Source organism: Aptenodytes forsteri, unplaced genomic scaffold, assembly GCF_000699145.1.
Source record: "Aptenodytes forsteri isolate BGI_AS27 unplaced genomic scaffold, ASM69914v1 Scaffold166, whole genome shotgun sequence".
NCBI classification, from domain to species: domain Eukaryota; kingdom Metazoa; phylum Chordata; class Aves; order Sphenisciformes; family Spheniscidae; genus Aptenodytes; species Aptenodytes forsteri.
In genome coordinates, this window is record NW_008796110.1 from 4,640,163 (window position 1) to 4,657,651 (window position 17,489).

Sequence of the window (17,489 nt, forward strand, 5' to 3'; positions counted from 1 at the left end):
TATGAGTGACAAATGTGTTATTACATTTCTGTAATGCATAGATTAAAGTATTAGAATAACCTTATTTCAGTTCCATTGAATGCAGTTTATGCAGTATCCTAAAGGCCAAAATGCTAAAATACTTTCTCTCCAAAGCATAGTTTGCTATGTTTTGTTGCCAAATAACAACTTGCGTCCGAAAGTTGCTAGGACTTTGAAGCAATGCAGATGGAGTTGTTGACTTCTACCATATAGCTTTAGGAAATCAAAGACTGCTTAGATACAGCGCTGATAGATACTTACATCACAGATTGAAGGGTTGAAAGTTGAACGGAATTTATAGTGGATTTGATGAAATTAAATTAATGGGTTTTTCAGAACACTTGTTTCATGGAGTAACAAATGAAAGCAATACATCAGAAATCCATCTTAAATCTTCTTCCCTTTACTGTGTTAAGAATTAGGTATTCAGGACAATCATCATTAATGTTATCGGCTAGAAAATCTATGGGGTTTTTTACTGTTAACTCATCACAAAAATGCTTTTTACAATGATGTGCTTTTCTTTTTCCCTAGGTGGCTATTTTTAGTGCAGTAGTGTCATTAGCTGGCTGAAGACCAAACATGAGAATAGCAGGTAAGTATACTCAATAAAATCAGACTTTTGTCACTTGTGAAACAAGTGCTACAGACAGCATTAACAAGTTGTGACAGTAAGGTTTTAGAATAAACTTAACTGGCAAAACAGGCATTGCTGTTCCATTTAATTGATGTTTAATGAAACTCATTCTGGAATTTGGGATGGTCTAAGAGCGAGCAGCTGGTTAAAAAGCTTCAGCTGATCTGCAGTGACTGGTTAACGTGCCATGACTTGACATGCTTTGGCTGCTAATTTTGTAAGATGATGAAGGAATGAGGAAATGGCCAATTGATGTCCTAAGCGATTTCTTCCCTGTCTCACACCCTAACCAAAAGTGCTATGCACTATTCTAATATAGTGTCTGAAACTTGCTGAATGGTTACTGGGAGTTTGAAAGCTATAAAAGCCTTTTCATAGAGCTAAGTTACTGTAGTACAGGGTTTGAGAAACAGGTTTTACTTGACAGAAGGTGTAGTGGTTGTAAAAATAAGATCTTTGCCAATGTAACACTACAAGAAAATATTATTTTAGACATTTCCTTGCAGTAGAATAGCCTGTGTGGCAATTGAACAGTCTTGAGTTTCTGACGCATTGCACTTTTATCAATAGTTGCAGTGTTATGTTGCAGAAGGAGCAACTGTTGGCTCTTCTAGGAGAGAATGACACCTTCTTTTCCAAGAGAGTTGCACATTAACTTTATTAATGCCTGAAATTAGTCCTGATTTTTGTCACTACTTCTAAAGTTGTTTTATTAACCTCAGTATGTGTAACTGGGAGCAACCTGCTGAAGTAAATCTGATAAAGAACTGCAAAATGCTGCAATTTTTAGAAGATGGCTAAATCCCCTGGAAAATGACTTTCCAAACCTCTTTTTTTCTTCCATCTAACTACTTTTGTTGCTAAAACCCACAGACAAAGAAGATACGGCAGGGGGGTTCCTATAGAATTTTTAACCTGTAGCAAACAGGCTGGTTTTGGTTCAAGTGCTAAAAGAATTTTCTAGGTTTCTTACCCCTCCCTTAGAGGGATTGCTCACAGTTCAGATGAAAGGCTCAGGATACAGAGTGGAGGGGATGGTTAGTGCTCAGACTGAGTTCTCGTTCATCTCACCTACTATCTGCTGAAACAACGTGCTCTCCAAGTGCCACTTGCTAGATGACACATTCCAAAATCTGGTACCATCTTGTCTTTTTAAGCAGTGTTGCTTTGAAAACCTTTTCTCCACTTCTTAACGTATGTTCAGATCATCTGTTTTCTCTAGCGCTTACATGTGCGTCACTTCCCTTCAAGTGCAATAATCTCTGGAGTTCCAGCATAATATTTTTAAATTAAGTTTGCATCTGTGTTTTCTTACATAGCATGTATGTGCTCTCACACTCATAAAGGGAAAGTGGGAGAGGAAGACCGAACTACAAGCAAACAAAAAAGTTGTATCTGTTTCTCCATCTTTCTTTTCTTTTTCTACCCCCTTATCTTTTTAGCCTTTTGGAAGGATTGATTAACATCTCTTATCCTTCTGAAGGCTGAGTAGTCTGTCTATTTTAAGGTTTTCTGAACAGCCCATCACAGCAGCAGTCTGAGATCTGCAGGAGTACATGAGTTTGGGTTTTTTTCTGAAGGATTTATTTGGCTGGCAGTCTGAGAAACAAGCATGCTGTAAGGTTGCTTCCTCCAAACCATTTGACATACTGGGGTGAGACAGGAAGGCAGGATGTTGATCAGATGCCTCCTCACCTAACTTCTACTTTCAGGCAGTTAGTATTTTACAATAAGCTAAGAGTAGAGTATTCTGTAAAAAATTTATTGAAAATTATGCTAAAAAATGGCAGGGTTCATTGCAGTACCACATACACCCAAGCTTCCATTTCAGATGTAAATTGCTGTGGCTGTGTGCTTCTAGCTCGTCTCCCGGGAGGTAGTTTGACCACTCAGCACTGGAGAAAGTTAGGCTTGTAGAACTTCAAGCTACCTGAGGCTTCAAGATGTTAAAAGGGAGAGGGCAGAGGTACTGCTTTTTATTACTTTTTAAATTAGCTCTTTTGAGTTTTTAAACTAGCTTTTTGAAGGTCAGTAATTTAAATTTGTTGAAAAGGAGATGAGGAGGTGCTTTTTTGTTTCGGTTGGGGTTTTTTGGGTGTTTTTAATGTAATGCTCAGACCTGACTGACCAAAGCAGCCAAGCTACAGTATATGAACAGATCCCTAATCACTCAGTCTTGGCCATACATTAAAATAGAGGTAGCTCAATTTGGGAAGGGGGGGAGAGGAGTATTTGTGAACAGTGAGGAAAGGGGTACACATGGCTAAGAACAGGGAAGTGGAGTGGGGGTAGGTGGGAATTTCCCCTTTGGACAGCAGCCAGTTAGATCAGCTTAGTTCATCTTGTTAAGCTGGATTTCCACGAAAAAGTCTGGTTTCTCCTGGCTTCTGAGCTGAGTTGGTGTACTGTGGTGTCAGACAAGCATGAAGCTGGAGAAAGTTGAGAGCAGGGTATGTATTTGGTATAGTAACCTGATGGACTGGCTCAGTTGTGTCCTACATTACAATGTCCATTTCTTGCAGATTACTTCTGTTTAGTGAGACCACAAATGATCATCCTGTTGGAGTTCCCCTTAATGTAATCTGATAACATTTCTCATGTAGTTAATTTTGGTAAACTTAATGTTTTCATTTGCAGATAATTTTTTTGAAACTATTCTCTGCTTCTGAATAGGTGCTGCAAAGTTGGTAGTAGTCGTAGCAATATTTTTATTGACGTTCTATGTCATATCTCAAGTGTTTGAAATAAAAATGGATACAAACTTAGGACACATATTTGGTAAGTGATGACTTTGTTTTCTTTGGACATCTATTAATATTTACTGGAGCCATAATCAAGAATATCATATTAATTTTGCTTTAAGCTTGACTTAAGCTTTTACACTTAAGAATTCTGTATTTATTTTTAATGTGTGTACTTGTTATTTTTTATATATATTATACATATATAATGTGTGTATTAAATTGTTTTCTGTATGAAATATTTAACCTACTCTCTTAATCAGTTTTATTCTTTTGCCTGCCAAGTATGCATAATTTTACCTGCTTTTTCTGTTTATTTGTACTTAAGGTCTTAGTCTGGAGTTGTAAACTAGGCAACTTGAATGATTTTTCTGGAAATCTGCACTCTGCCTTTCTGCTGCTTAAGCAATTCAAAATTTATGTTTTGGGTGGGCTTTTTTGCTTGCACAAGTACACTACCATGTACAATAGAATGTGCAGTAATCAAAACATTTCAGATGTGCTACACAGAAAAGGATTAGCAGCTGAGGTGACTTTGAATTCAGAGTCTGTATTTTGGACTAACTTTATCTTTAAAGGGGCTTTTCATTAAAAAAAACACCCCACAATTTTAGGTACATGGGTAGGGTTCATATTATTTAACTCCCGATTACTACAGTGTGAGCCGACATCTGAACCAGTCATTAGAGGCATCTTTAATAATCGTTGAAGAGACGCAGGTGTCATTATTACAGATGTATTGTAGATAGGTGCATGATGAGGTCACTTGTGTCTCTTCCTATCCCAAGAAAGGGAGTCATGAATGGTTGGGTTCAGATGCACCTGAGTTGCAGGCTTCCAGTGTTAGGTGAAAGGAACCCCATCCTGATGAAGCTGTAAGAAGGGAATTCATTTCACTTTAGTGCTCACGCCTCCACAAATCCCTGGTGGTTTTGTATGTCCATGGATCTTTGTGTTAATCAGAGAGTCATAAATTAAGGCAGTGCTTCTAAATGTGGTTCCTGATCACTTTCTTTCTCCTGCCATGTAAAGATTAATGTTTTATATTGGAACATAATGTTCAGATGTATTTGATACTTCATTTCAACCAACCTGTTTTTATAGGGGTACAGAAGGGTTTTAAATTTATAGGATAATTTATAGCAGATGACACTTTAATAGTAACATCTTGCAAAACTTTCTTTTTGTATTTTAGCTAGATCAGCACTGGATGCAGCTGCACGCTGTGAGTATTCATATGCATGTGTTACTGCTGTGACTTGCTTTCGCTAATAACAGCAAGACCGTTGAATTTTCATAGTTAAGAAAGTCTTAATTACGCTTTAAATGCAGTCAGAAACTAATTTTCCTCTGTTCCTGATTTTTCCTAAATTTCGGCTAAAGTCTGTTTTTTGCCAGCATTTCACTTGTAGTTTTGTCTTGTGGCTTTTGATGACAGTGCCAGAGCAAGCAGCAGGGTGAGAACAAGAAGTGGAATAACGTGGTACTGCAGGAACGTAAATTATTTTCAGCTGCTATGAAACTGCAGATGAGATACTGTTTGCCTTTGCTCTTTTCCTTGAATTCCTTCAGAAAACTGATACTTCTCTGTTAGCCTACCTGTGGTGTTGTCTCTAAAATCCTGTTTTATTTCCTTTTGAAAGCTACAAAACCTCCAAGATACAAATGTGGGATCTCTAAAGCTTGTCCTGAAAAGCATTTTGCATTCAAAATGGCAAGTGGAGCAGCAAATGTAGTGGGACCTAAAATTTGTGTAGAAGATAATGTGTAAGTATTTTTACATGTTGTTTCTAAGTATCTCTTTCAAATGCTGTCTTGGATCACTTTGCACACAAAATCAGTAGTTTAAATGATTCTTCACCAGTTTCATTTTGCCAGTGCTTTGACCACATGAAAAAAATCATATTGCATTGTAACTTAATCTCTGATGAAGCACACTTAATACTCTGCAGTAAATGCAGAAATGTACACTATTTTAATACATGCAAGATAGCTTACACTTTATTTCAGGTTTACAGACTTAAGGACTAGTTAGACTTTGTCAAGTCAGATGCAAACTTGCCTCCAAGTAACTTGTTCTCATGCCTCTAATAGTAATTCAGTGAACGATTGTATTTTTAAGTAGTTACTCTTGATACTTCGAACTGAATGAGATCAGCTAAAACTGCTGTGGAATTGTCTTTTGCAAGTCATCTTTTAAACTATCTATTTCTGTAGTACCAATGTCAGAACATATTTTCCACTTTTCTTTAAAGGATGACTTCAAAAGGGAAAAATAGGATTTTAAAGATCAGTAGTTACTTAATTGTGCTGATGGTAACTAAAGTTAATAAACTTAAAATGGCTGTGAAATGAGGAAGGGAACTGCTTGAAACACAGTTTTGTTTTGAGTTTAAGTCCTGTATTTCTAATAACATATTTTTAACACAGAATTATCAATAATACTGTGCCTAGAGTATTTAACTGAATATCTTTCAGTAATCCCCATAATGGGAATATTAATATTTATTTTTAGACTCTCTGTTTCTTTGCTCTTAGATTGTTCCTGCTGATTGTCACCCAGAGTTTGCAGTGTCATATAACATAATCTATCCACTCAATTTTGCATGTCAGAAAAGACATGATGTTAGCATTGTGGGAAGGAGTTGTTTTTAATATCAGTCACACTTACAAGCCTTTGCCTTCCATTTGCATTTAAACTACTCCAGTTTAGCTGTTTCTCAGCCCACGCTATGTTAGTACAGAGTGGTTCAGATAGTGTGTACAGCAGCTAATGCTAATGAATTCTTGAGCAAATGGCAACTTCACTGTGAACAACATAACCCCATGTAATATAGTAAATAGGATAATTAATCTATAAGAGAATAAAACGTATTGGTTTACATTTTCCATCACCTTACTCTCTAAAGTAACTCTGTAAGATTAGTGTTATATGATCTGAAAGAGAAGACTATTTTTAGCACGAACTCTAGCAATTAAGATGTAGCGAAGTTGCAATGGGAGCTTTTTTCCCAGACAACTAAACACATGCGGCTTCTTTGCGTTATTAGTAGAAACACGGGCACCATTCAAATTTCAAGCCGTTCTTCTGTGAGGTTGACTTAGCTCAAGCTTGCTTGCTTGTGTAGGAGTGCGTTTGCAGCAGAGCATCACGATGTAGTTGGGGAGCACGTGCAAAGTGAGCATGAGCTCACCGCTGGCACGTACTAACTAAAAGCTGCTAGGTTTTGCTTTCCATTCTTACCGTTGATTCACTTCATGACCTTGGACGGTCTTACCTAATCTCTCTGCGTGGTATTTTTGTTGGTGTTACAAAACTTGCTACCTTCTCATTCTGGTTGCTAGGAAGCTTAATATCTGTGAAGACTTAGGGTGATTCATTGATTAAAAGTTGTGGGAGTGCAAGTAATATTTTAACTTCAGGATTGTAGGCTTTTGGGGTTTGTTGGTTTTTTTTTTTAAATGTCTCGCTTACTGGTTAACTAAGAAGAGATTGTTGTCCTGTCAAAAAAAAAAAAATCCTCTACTGGATATTTCACTGAAGAAAGTGATGAAAAGAAAGTAGCTGCTGGCAAGAAATCCTCTATTCTTTTAATACTAGTGTGCACCTTAGTGCACAGCTATTGCTTATTATCTTAAGTCCAGTTTTCCTTGGCAAAAATCTTTCTGAATTCCTTCTGAGGAAGGAATTAATGTCTTTTACAATATTCTCCAAAAAATTTGATTAATTTTGTTTTCTCCTGCTTTGCTCACAAGATGTTTGATTTCTCTTTCAAAAACTCCCATGGCTTGTTGGTTAAATTGTTGGAAGAATTCTAAAACTGGGGAACGGCTGCCCTCCTGTGAGAAAACTGTCACATTACAGCCTGTAGTTTTGTGACTTAGTGCACAAGCTATCTCAAGTGTGTAAAGTAGAATCTCAGAGCTCTGAAATAACTTATTTCCTCTGCAGTAGCTCTTTTTTTAGTGATATTTTGTGAACTCACTCTTGCAAAATGCTTTTTTCTGATTACTTTGTATTATTCTTCATACTTCCGAGACAAGGAAGCAGGGACAAGTTTTCATAATTCATCAATGATATTTACCACGTAGGTTTTTTGCTGTGTATTAAACATAAGAATGTCACTTGGTTTATGAGAGCACTAAACATGCTGATATAATTCCAAATGCATTTAATTTCTCAATTTTTCTTTATAATTATATAGATATTTTGGTGTGAAATAGGAATTCTGCTGTATAGAAGTTCAATTATAGCCTTGTTCTCCTATGTTGGAAGGACATAATCCAAATTAGAAAAAAAAGTACTGTAGTCATCATCAAAATAGTAAATATTGTAGATGCTACTTCACAGGCTTTTTAGAAGAAGGGGCGATATCGCTATACTTTACCAGCAACTTCTCCATGCCGTTTTACTTCTATTAAGAAGCCAGTTGCATGATTGTGCTGCAGTAACCTTATAGCAGAATGTCGCACTACAGACGTTTAATAACTAGTAATTCTTGTATTTATATTTTCAGGATTTTTTTGTTGTCTGAAATCTGTTATAACTTGTTATGTATATGTGGATTTTCAGTGTCTAGTCACGCCAGTACTGGATATTTTTTGACTGGTATTTATTTACAGATAATTTTGTAGTTAAAATAAAAGAAAGTTCTTATTCTTTTTGGTAAATTAAATGTCCACTAAATTTTATATGGGCAAAGGAATGTGTTCAGAACGTCACTGCCTTATTTTCATTTACGTTTTCAGTCTTTATTTGCCATATGTTTTTATTGTTTAGAACGGATGCTCTGACATGATATGAAAATGATGTGATCAGAGAAGAAATGATCCTCCAGTGGCTGTAATACTTTTGGAGTTCCCTACTAACCAGAACTGAATTCTGCATTTCAGCAGAATTTCAAGTCTTCTGTGTTAGAAGTTATTGAATTAGGGTTTTAATTTTAATAAGAATTTTTGGCAGATGGTATAACTTAGAGGACTAACAGAAGAATATGGACTCTTTCATCTCTGATTACTAGTTCTTTAAAACCTAAGTCACTGTGCCAAGAGTTACCATTAACCGGTAGTCTTTCACAGCCTCTGAACTAGCTAATACTGAGTCTGTTCCTGATAGTTGTCTATTAAATTTGACATTCCTCTAAATTTTGGCTTCTGTCTTCATCCTGGGTGCAAGAGATAGCATCAGAGAGGAAGATTTGTCATACTTCTGTGATAGACCATTTCTTGTTTCTAGCCTATCACTAATAATTTAGCATGATGAAGCAGATGTTGCAGTTGTGTGCGTAAGGATGTAGTCCTTCCAAAACATTGCTTAGAACAGACATTCAGACATGACCTGAAAAGCATACGATTGCAGAAGAGATGTGAAGAAAGTTTTGAACATAACAGGATTGTACACATCTGCAGCCCCTTCCTAGAGCAAGCTAGGGAGGTTAAAAGAAATCCTGATCAGGATGGAATTAAAGCATCTGTTAGTGCATTTGTAATTAATGATATGTGCACCTGTATGCTTATGCTGAGGTGCTTTCTTGAATCTCAGCTGAAGACTTCTTAATTATCTTAATTTATGTAATTGTTGCAACCCTTACTCCTACTTCTCCATGTGAACGCTAACACTCCTACCCCCAAAATCAAAATGTTAATGCTGGGATATTTGGGGCCTGGAGGCAGAACAGAGGTCTTTATACAGTGCCAGTGAAAAGGGATGAGGAGGTCTGGAAGCTTCCTCTCACCGGAGTGGTACACCCGACTTAATTATCTTAATTTATGTAATTGTTGCAACCCTTACTCCTATTTCTCCTTGTGTATGTTAACTCTTTTACTCCTAGCTTCAAAATGTTAATGCTGGGATATTTGGGGCCTGGAGGCAGAACAGAGGTCTTTATACAGTGCCAGTGAAAAGGGATGAGGAGGTCTGGAAGCTTCCTCTCACCGGAGTGGTACACCCACCATGGCCCAAGGCAGCACAGCATCCTAGCTAACAGTCTTGACATTCCCATTAGCTCTTCTTTACAGCTCTGAAGGGCTTCCATTTCACAATGCATCTCTTTTTTCCGGCTCCTTTGCCACTCTGAGTTTGGCAAAGTAATTGCTGTAATAGATTTTGATGGTTGTGTTGGGATGTGTAACTGTACTCCAAGATTATATTCAACTTTTGTTTAAAGTCCCATCAGTGTATTAACTATTTTTCTTGAATTTAGGTTTCCTATTATAGGTACAAGTAGCTAACTGCTTTGACTTTGTTTCTTAGTGTGATGCTGCAATATTAATTTTAAATGCCTCTGTTCAGTTAGCTTTTAAACTCATTAACACATTTTTGTTCATCATGTGCTTACAAAAAAGCTTAAAATGTTTACATGACTGTGCTAAGCTCCTCAAATTATTATTTGTTTCAGGCTCTTTAACTGCAAGGAATTTTCTTAAATACATTAATAGCACTTTATTTTTTGTGACACTTTTAATAAACACGCATGCTTTGAAACCAAGATGATTAAGCGATCAAATGAAATGGATACAACTGGGGATATTTGATCTATTGTTCTCAATTCAGTGGTGCCATAAGAGCACACAGATTAGTTCAAGGAGATTTTGCTCATTTAAGTACTTGTGAACATGTGGTCTTTCAGCTATGTATCTCTTAAAATTTGATTGATCCTATTAAAAAAACAGAAATAATTCACATCAGAAAATTGTCCTATTAAAAATAAAATTGTTTATTTTGTTTCAGTTTAATGAGTGGAGTTAAAAATAATGTTGGCAGAGGAATAAATGTGGCCTTGGTCAATGGTAAGTGACATTTCAAGTGAGCAGATAGTCTTCATTTTCAAATTTCTGAAATTTAAGGTGATGTACTAAGGGATGGTGAAAGGCAAGCAGGAGGAGAAAAGGAAGTATTCAGCACTTTTATACTGAGATAACGTCAGATTTTGACACTTATACCTTTTTGTTAGAGAACAGAAAAATTCAGTGCATTTTTGTTTCTAAAAATGTATAGTAAAAATAGTAATGTGGAGTGCTGGGGTGACTATCTTGGTGATACATCAGATAAATTCCTAATGCACATATAAAATGGAAAAAGACATGAGATGCATGCTGCTACTCTTGATTTTGTGCATTGCCACTACTAATAAAACTTTGTAGACTAAATTCTTCTGTTGCTCTCTGTTCAGTGAAACTTAACAATTCTGTTACTACATGGAAAGACCAGATCATTATTTGCTAGCTTGAAATCAGTGTATTTGATTAGTCCATATCTATAGGTCTTGTCCCTAAATACATCATGTTATGTAATTATGTTCAGGATTCTTAACTTTCATTAAAAACAAACAAATTTACCTGTGCGTCACCTTGAAAGCTGAACTGAATGTTGGTACTGGCAGATTTGTCCTTAATGTGTAGGAAGCAATTCCTTGTAGCACTGAGATAGCACTTTGTCATTTCACTGCAATATAAATTCATGTTATTTTTGGATTGTACTCAGGTTTACATCATAGCATCATAGAATAGTTTGGGCTGGAAGGGACCTCTAAAGGTCATCTAGTCCAACCCCCCTGCCATGGGCAGGGACATCTTCAACCAGATCAGGTTGCTCAGAGCCCCGTCCAACCTGACCTTGAATGTTTCCAGGGATGGGGCATCCACCACCTCTCGGGGCAACCTGTGCCAGTGTTTCACCACCCTCAGTGTAAAACATTTCTTCCTTATATCTAGTCTAAATCTAGCCCCCTTTAGTTTAAAGCCATTCCCCCTTGTCCTGTCGCAACAGGCCCTGCTAAAAAGTTTGCCGCCATCTTTTTTATAAGCCCCCTCTAAGTACTGACAGGCTGCAATAAGGTCTCCCCAAAGCTGCCTCTTCTCTAGGCTGAACAACCCCAACTCTCTCAGCCTTTCTTCAGAGGAGAGGTGTTCCATCCCCCTGATCATTTTCGTGGCCCTCTTCTGGACAGGGGCAGAATCACCTCCCTCGACCTGCTGGCCATGCTTCTTTTGATGCAGCCCAGGATATGATTGGCCTTCTGGGCTGTGAGCACACGTTGCTGGCTCATGTCCAGCTTTTCATCCACCAGTACCCCCAAGTCCTCCTTGGCAGGGCTGCTCTCAATCCCTTCATCCCCCAGCCTGTATTGATGCTGGGGGTTGCCCCGACCCATGTGCAGGACCTTGCCCTTGGCCTTGTTAAACCTCATGAGGTTCACACAGGCCCACTTCTCCAGCTTGTCCAGGTCCCTCTGGATGGCATCCCGTCTCTCAGGCGTGTCGACCACACCACTCAGCTTGGTGTCATCTGCAATCATCTAAAGCATGACTTGAACAATACTCACCTAATCCTATTTTGCCCTCCTAAATTGTCTCAATCTGTTCAAAACCAAAATACCTACCTTTGTATATATAGCTGCCAGTCTTTCTCCCTGTCTTCTAAACTTTAAATGAATGTATGTATTAAAAAGAAAACTCTACCTTCCATCAAATACTGCCTTTGTAGACAGCACAGTGTTAAAAAAAAAAGCTAATGAGATTACTATATTGTCCACTTTCTTCTATTTGTTCTCGATGTTTAAGTCGACTAAGAATTTCCAGTCTATAGCAAAACATGCAGTGTAATTTTAATCTTTCTTACTTTCCATGTGGCACTAAAGGCAACCTATAGCTGTACTATATTTTTGAAAAAACAACTTAAAACAAGAAAAAGGCAAATATATGAAGTGAATTCTCTTTTAGAGATGTTTTAGAGGCTGTGGCCTTTTTGTTTTATTTTACATTCCACTTGAAGCAAAATCAGAAGTTTGCATCTTCTCTCTTTTTTCCTCTTACCTTTACCTGCACCTCTTCACAAACTACTATGCTGTTTAAGGAGCAAACTTCATAAAAGATAAGCGTTACCATAGTAATTGATTAATGTGGTGTCTTCTGCAGCACTTTCTCTGAAAGTCATTGAGGAGTTGGGCATGTTGTCGGTAAAATAATTTTGGCTATATTTGACACCAAATATTTCTTTTTCTCCAGGTAAAACAGGAGAACCATTAGACACTAAATTCTTTGACATGTGGGGAGGAGGTAGGTGCAGTTACCTTAGCTGGTTAGAGAGAAACAACTTAAATGCCTTCCCCGCCCTGCCTTCTCCAGGCTCCATTTGCTGTGGTGGCTTAAGGTGATCGTTAAGGGAGTGCTTCACCTCTACCTTTTGTAATTGTGAGGAGTATCCAACTTTAAAGAAATACAAATAGCTGAGGTGGGAGGGAATGGTATGGTTAATCAAACACACTTGTTCTCCCAAGTAGTTCCCACTAGTGGTTATGTCCTTACACAATATAGATGGAACTCTTTCTGTAAAATGAAAGAGTTCTCTGATGCATTTTATCTTTCTTCCACTTAGCATGTTTTTATAAATTTATAAGTACATTAACAAATATTCTTAAAAGGAATGTCACTGCAGGTGTTTAGCTATGGAACGGTTGCTTGTTATTAAACAGTTTTGTGTTCTGTCTCTTTTCAGATGTGGCACCATTTATTGAATTTCTGAAGTCCATCCAGGATGGAACGATAGTGTTAATGGGAACATATGATGATGGTGCAACCAAGTATGTCATGGATTTATATAGTAAATATTGCTTAAACTTTTAAATGCTGTTTTATACTGAAAAAAATGCATTCTTTATCACACAATCACTTTTGATAAAGTCTTGTTCTTCCAAGCTGACGGATTAGAAACTGTGCTTTCAGTTTATTAGTTTTATAATGCTGATACGATTTGGGGACAACAAGGATCAAATTAAAACTAACCAGGTGTAATGGGTTATGTATGAATTTATGTAGAGGACTGTTTGTTGTTAGGATCACAAAAGTATACACCTGAGAAACAATAAATCAGATATTAAATTAGACCCTTTAGCAGAAATATCACAAGTGTTTGAAAACCTGAAAAGGCTAGAGATTAATAATTGACTAATTAGCAATTGCTATATCAGTACACATAGTTGTTTTTTTTGCTCCTCTGAGAAAAGATGTTAATGCAACAAGAAGACAATGTAGGCCATATGGTCAGTACAACAAACTGTTTATTCATAGCTATAAAGAATATATTTGCGTGTCAGGCATTGTACTTTTTTTTAAACCATACCCTTATCCTCCCTGGTTCCTGAGGGCCCTGTAGGTTTCTAGCTGCTCTCCTAGAATTTGTCCCTCCATTTTTTTTTTTTTTTTTTTTTTTTTTTTTTTTTTTTTTTTTTTTTTTTTTTTTTTTTTTTTTTTTTTTTTTTTTTTTTTTTTTTTTTTTTTTTTTTTTTTTTTTTTTTTTTTTTTTTTTTTTTTTTTTTTTTTTTTTTTTTTTTTTTTTTTTTTTTTTTTTTTTTTTTTTCCATGTGTGCTGCCAAGGAGATCTGTCTTTTTGGATATGTGCTGGTTTTCCTATTGCTGATAGCTCATTCTGTCTTATGCTAGTGAATTCAGATATGTCCGCACATAGGAACATGATTGTGAGAACATACTCTGGTAGAAACTGGACTGTTCCATCCAGCACTTTTCTCAGATCAACTCCAAGACAGAGTTCGGTGGTTACAGGGGTGCAGATACCATTCCCAATAGGCCTCGCCTGTATCATCCTTCCTTTTGAAGTCTGAGAGGTTACTATTGTGCACCTCGTACTTCTTGGCCTCAGTGTTTGGACTGCTCCACCCTAAAGCTGTTCAATTTATTCATGTAGACATAGCCTAAGAAGTTCTAGTTCTCTTTAAGCATTATCTTCCAACCTTCCCAACTTTGGTCAGCTTTAATAGATACTAAAAATTACTGTAGAATTTGTATTGTAATCTCCTCCTCACTTAAGTCATCCTGTCCAAAGGATTGCTTTTCATAGTAAAAATTAAGAGTGTTTTTTCCTTTTCCTCTGTTTTAATAATATTTAACCTTTTGCTAATGTGTTCTGTACATTTTTTTTCTATTTTGGTTCAATTTGTTGTCTACAACTTGTCTGTATTTTTGATGTAGGAGCAGCTTTCCTATGACAAAGTCCTGACTTTGCAATGTGCACTATTTGCAGTAAATAGTTAAGTGTCTGTACGTTCACTGCTTTTAGGAGAAGAAAGCGATGTAATGTTTCTTTATGCCAAGGCTGGATCTTCTGTTTTGTTACTTTTCTTTTTGCTCTTTTTCCTTTCTTCTTTGATGTATTAGATAAGTACAGTTAAGTTTGTTTCAATAATCATGTCACAGCTGATGTTTTTGAAAGCTTGCATGTAGATACAATATCAGCTAAACAAGAAGGTGAATTTGGCCCATTCATGCTGACAGCCAGGAACTACTGTTTATTAGTGATATTACATAATTAGCCAAAACCTTACCACTGGTGGTTGATGGTAATCATAAATGCCAGTTCTTGAAAACAATTAAAATTGTGAAGAACCAACATGTTTGAGAGAGAATTTTTTTTTTGTTTTAAATATAAGCTGCCCTAATGCTCTAGAAACTTGGTGTGGGTTGTGCAAATAACCTCCAAAGAACTTAATAATTTTTGTAATTTTAGCTAAAGTGAGTCATACAACTATATCTCAGTAAGTAGTAATAATCAGAAGTTGTATGTGGTGTTAAGTAATCGGGCAAATACAGTAAGTGAAAGGAAAAAATAAAGAGCTGTTATTTGGAGGTTTTGGAATGATAACTTATCATCCTACAGAATCGTTTTCTCTTCCATATTAAAATTATTCTGCTTGGACCTACAGGCACTGAACCGTGCTGTGGGGCAGCATTCTGAATTTTGAATTGACCCAAGCAGACAAGAACTTCTTTCATATATTTAGGTCATTCTTCTAATCTAAAATAGGTTTTACTTTATCTAGGCTTCAGCTTGAGCCTGCAAACAATGTTTACTTTAAAGGTTGACTTTTTAGTTGCTTGGAGAATTGCTAACATGACTTGAGATGTATGTATAAATTCTCACAGGAGAGGGTTCTTGGCTTTTGTTGGTGCACTGATAGGTTTGTATGCTGGTTCCTTGAGATTATAATATTAAAGAGCAGAGCTCATTAGATCAGGTGATTTCAGAACTAGCCTTATCTGATTTTGAAAGATAGATCTTGCCCAATATTGACTGACTTAAACTATATTTAATCAGATTAAAGCTGAATGGTCTATTGAACAATGAAAGCTCTAAGGGCATGTATTTTATTCGCATACTGAACATCTCTGTTTTGTTCAAGGCTTAATGAGGAAGCACGGAAACTGATCGCTGAATTAGGAAGCACATCTATTACTAACCTTGGCTTTAGAGACAACTGGGTCTTCTGTGGTGGAAAAGGAATTAAGACTAAAAGTCCATTTGAACAGGTCTGTGATTCTGTAACTTACTGGAATTTAACAGCTTACATTAATAGAGGCGTAGCATGTTTTTTAAATACCATGCATTTGTTCGAGGTGGGTATCTATTGCAGAAGTGGTATACAGTGTTACTTTCAAATTTATTCCTTGACTAGCCTCCTCCTTTTAAATGTACAAAAAAGATTCTTTGGTGATTCACAAATAAGAAAAAAATCTATATGGGGTAGATCTTAGTATCCCAATAACTAGATTATTTATCTTTTTAATGAATGCAATTAAACTGAAGAATTAAAAACTTACTGCCTAACGCTTGCATTTTAGATGCACTAACAATGGTAGACCTCTGGCAGGTAAGAGGTAGTTAAGGTGTTGGTGTTCCCAGCTGTTTACTTTGCTCTTCTGGCAAAAATTATTGCTGCCGTAGCAAAATTTGCAAAATAGAATATGTTCCCATACTTCAGCTGTTAAAATTCAACATGTGTCATTGTTGCCTTTAATTACCAGTAAAGGTAGTTTTGTACTAGGAGAGTAAGGAAGGTGTGTGCTCTTTTGCCAGCTTTGTGAGGGAGTGGGAACTAGTGCGGGAGCAGTGCAAACTCTTGGAGGCAGTAATGTCTTACCTGACTGCATATGGTTGCTTGGTGGAGAAATAAACCCCTAATTAAAAAAAAAAAAACAACTGAACATTCAAGATTAAATAATGTTCTTAAAATTCTGACTAATCATTTTCAGTGCCTTGTAAATTTAGTGTCCTTATTTATTTTTTTCCTAGTGGTTCATGTTTTAATGCAGTTGGTCTTTTTCTTCCTTGTCTCTCTTCCTAAATAAACATCCATAGTAAATTTTAAAAATGTTTTCCCAATATGGCTTAACTGTTTTAAGCATACACTTGTCTCAGTATTCACCACTTAACAATCTCTGAGCAAGTTACATTATATTTGATATGAAGCACAAGAGGCTAATAGTGATGTCTTGTCTTTGTCCATGGCCTGAAAATAAGTAAATAAAATGTCTTTTAAAGCTGTGAGTTAAAGCAACAGGATAAATGACTTTACATTAAAGGTAGATTGATGTTTTCTGTTTATAGCATATAAAGAATAACAAGGACACAAACAAGTATGAAGGCTGGCCAGAAGTTGTTGAGATGGAAGGCTGTATCCCTCAGAAGCAAGACTAAATGAAAACAAAAGGAAAGGAGAAAAGAATATGGAAGAAAATGCACTTTCTGCTATTATTAGGGAGAGGGCTATGAAGGAGACTGTACTGTAAATAATATTTTTAAAGCATGCAACCATCTTGTCGGTGTGTGCATGAGCACTGACATTTTGAATATTGGGATTATTTATTGCTAACACACATAGAAATCCTTTTTGTAAATATGTCCAAAATAAAAGAAACATTAAATCATTTCTATGCAGATTTCTTAAAAGCACAGTATTTAGTTTGCCTGTGGTAAATAGTATCTTGTAGATCAACTGGCTAATAAATCGCATATGCGGATAACGAACAGATCCTGACAAATGTTGTACTGTCCTCTTAACAGCGTAATGTTGCTGTGAGTATGTAACCTTTGTGGAATATGTAGATTTTAGTGATAAGTTAATAAAGAGCTTTAATTTTTTTTAATCTTCTGCCTTTTTAATGGCAGCATCACTTTTTATTAAAGCTATTTGGTTATTCTAATACCAAGTGCTCCAGAAGTTTATTTTGTAGTCCCCCATCAAAACTGAACAATCAGCAAAGGAAGAATGCATGATAGTGTAATACAGATATGCCAT

General features: G+C 36.4%; 1 protein-coding gene across 1 annotated transcript; it reads left to right on the forward strand.

Moving 5' to 3' along the window:
* Positions 1-550: 550 nt before the first annotated feature.
* Positions 551-17,394, forward strand: FAM3C (family with sequence similarity 3 member C). Its single transcript, XM_009286805.1, has 9 exons — positions 551-616; positions 3,332-3,436; positions 4,595-4,624; positions 5,043-5,166; positions 10,130-10,188; positions 12,406-12,456; positions 12,896-12,980; positions 15,594-15,720; positions 16,799-17,394. Exons 1-9 carry the CDS (start codon positions 604-606, stop codon positions 16,886-16,888), a joined length of 684 nt encoding a protein of 227 aa, XP_009285080.1. The 5' UTR covers positions 551-603; the 3' UTR covers positions 16,889-17,394.
* Positions 17,395-17,489: the final 95 nt, after the last annotated feature.

Bases quoted from the DNA above. Each gene is read 5' to 3' on its own strand.
- FAM3C (XM_009286805.1), top strand. The intron at 5,167-10,129 runs GTAAGTATTTTT...ATTTTGTTTCAG, and splicing joins ATTTGTGTAGAAGATAATGT to TTTAATGAGTGGAGTTAAAA. The intron at 15,721-16,798 runs GTCTGTGATTCT...TTCTGTTTATAG, and splicing joins CTAAAAGTCCATTTGAACAG to CATATAAAGAATAACAAGGA.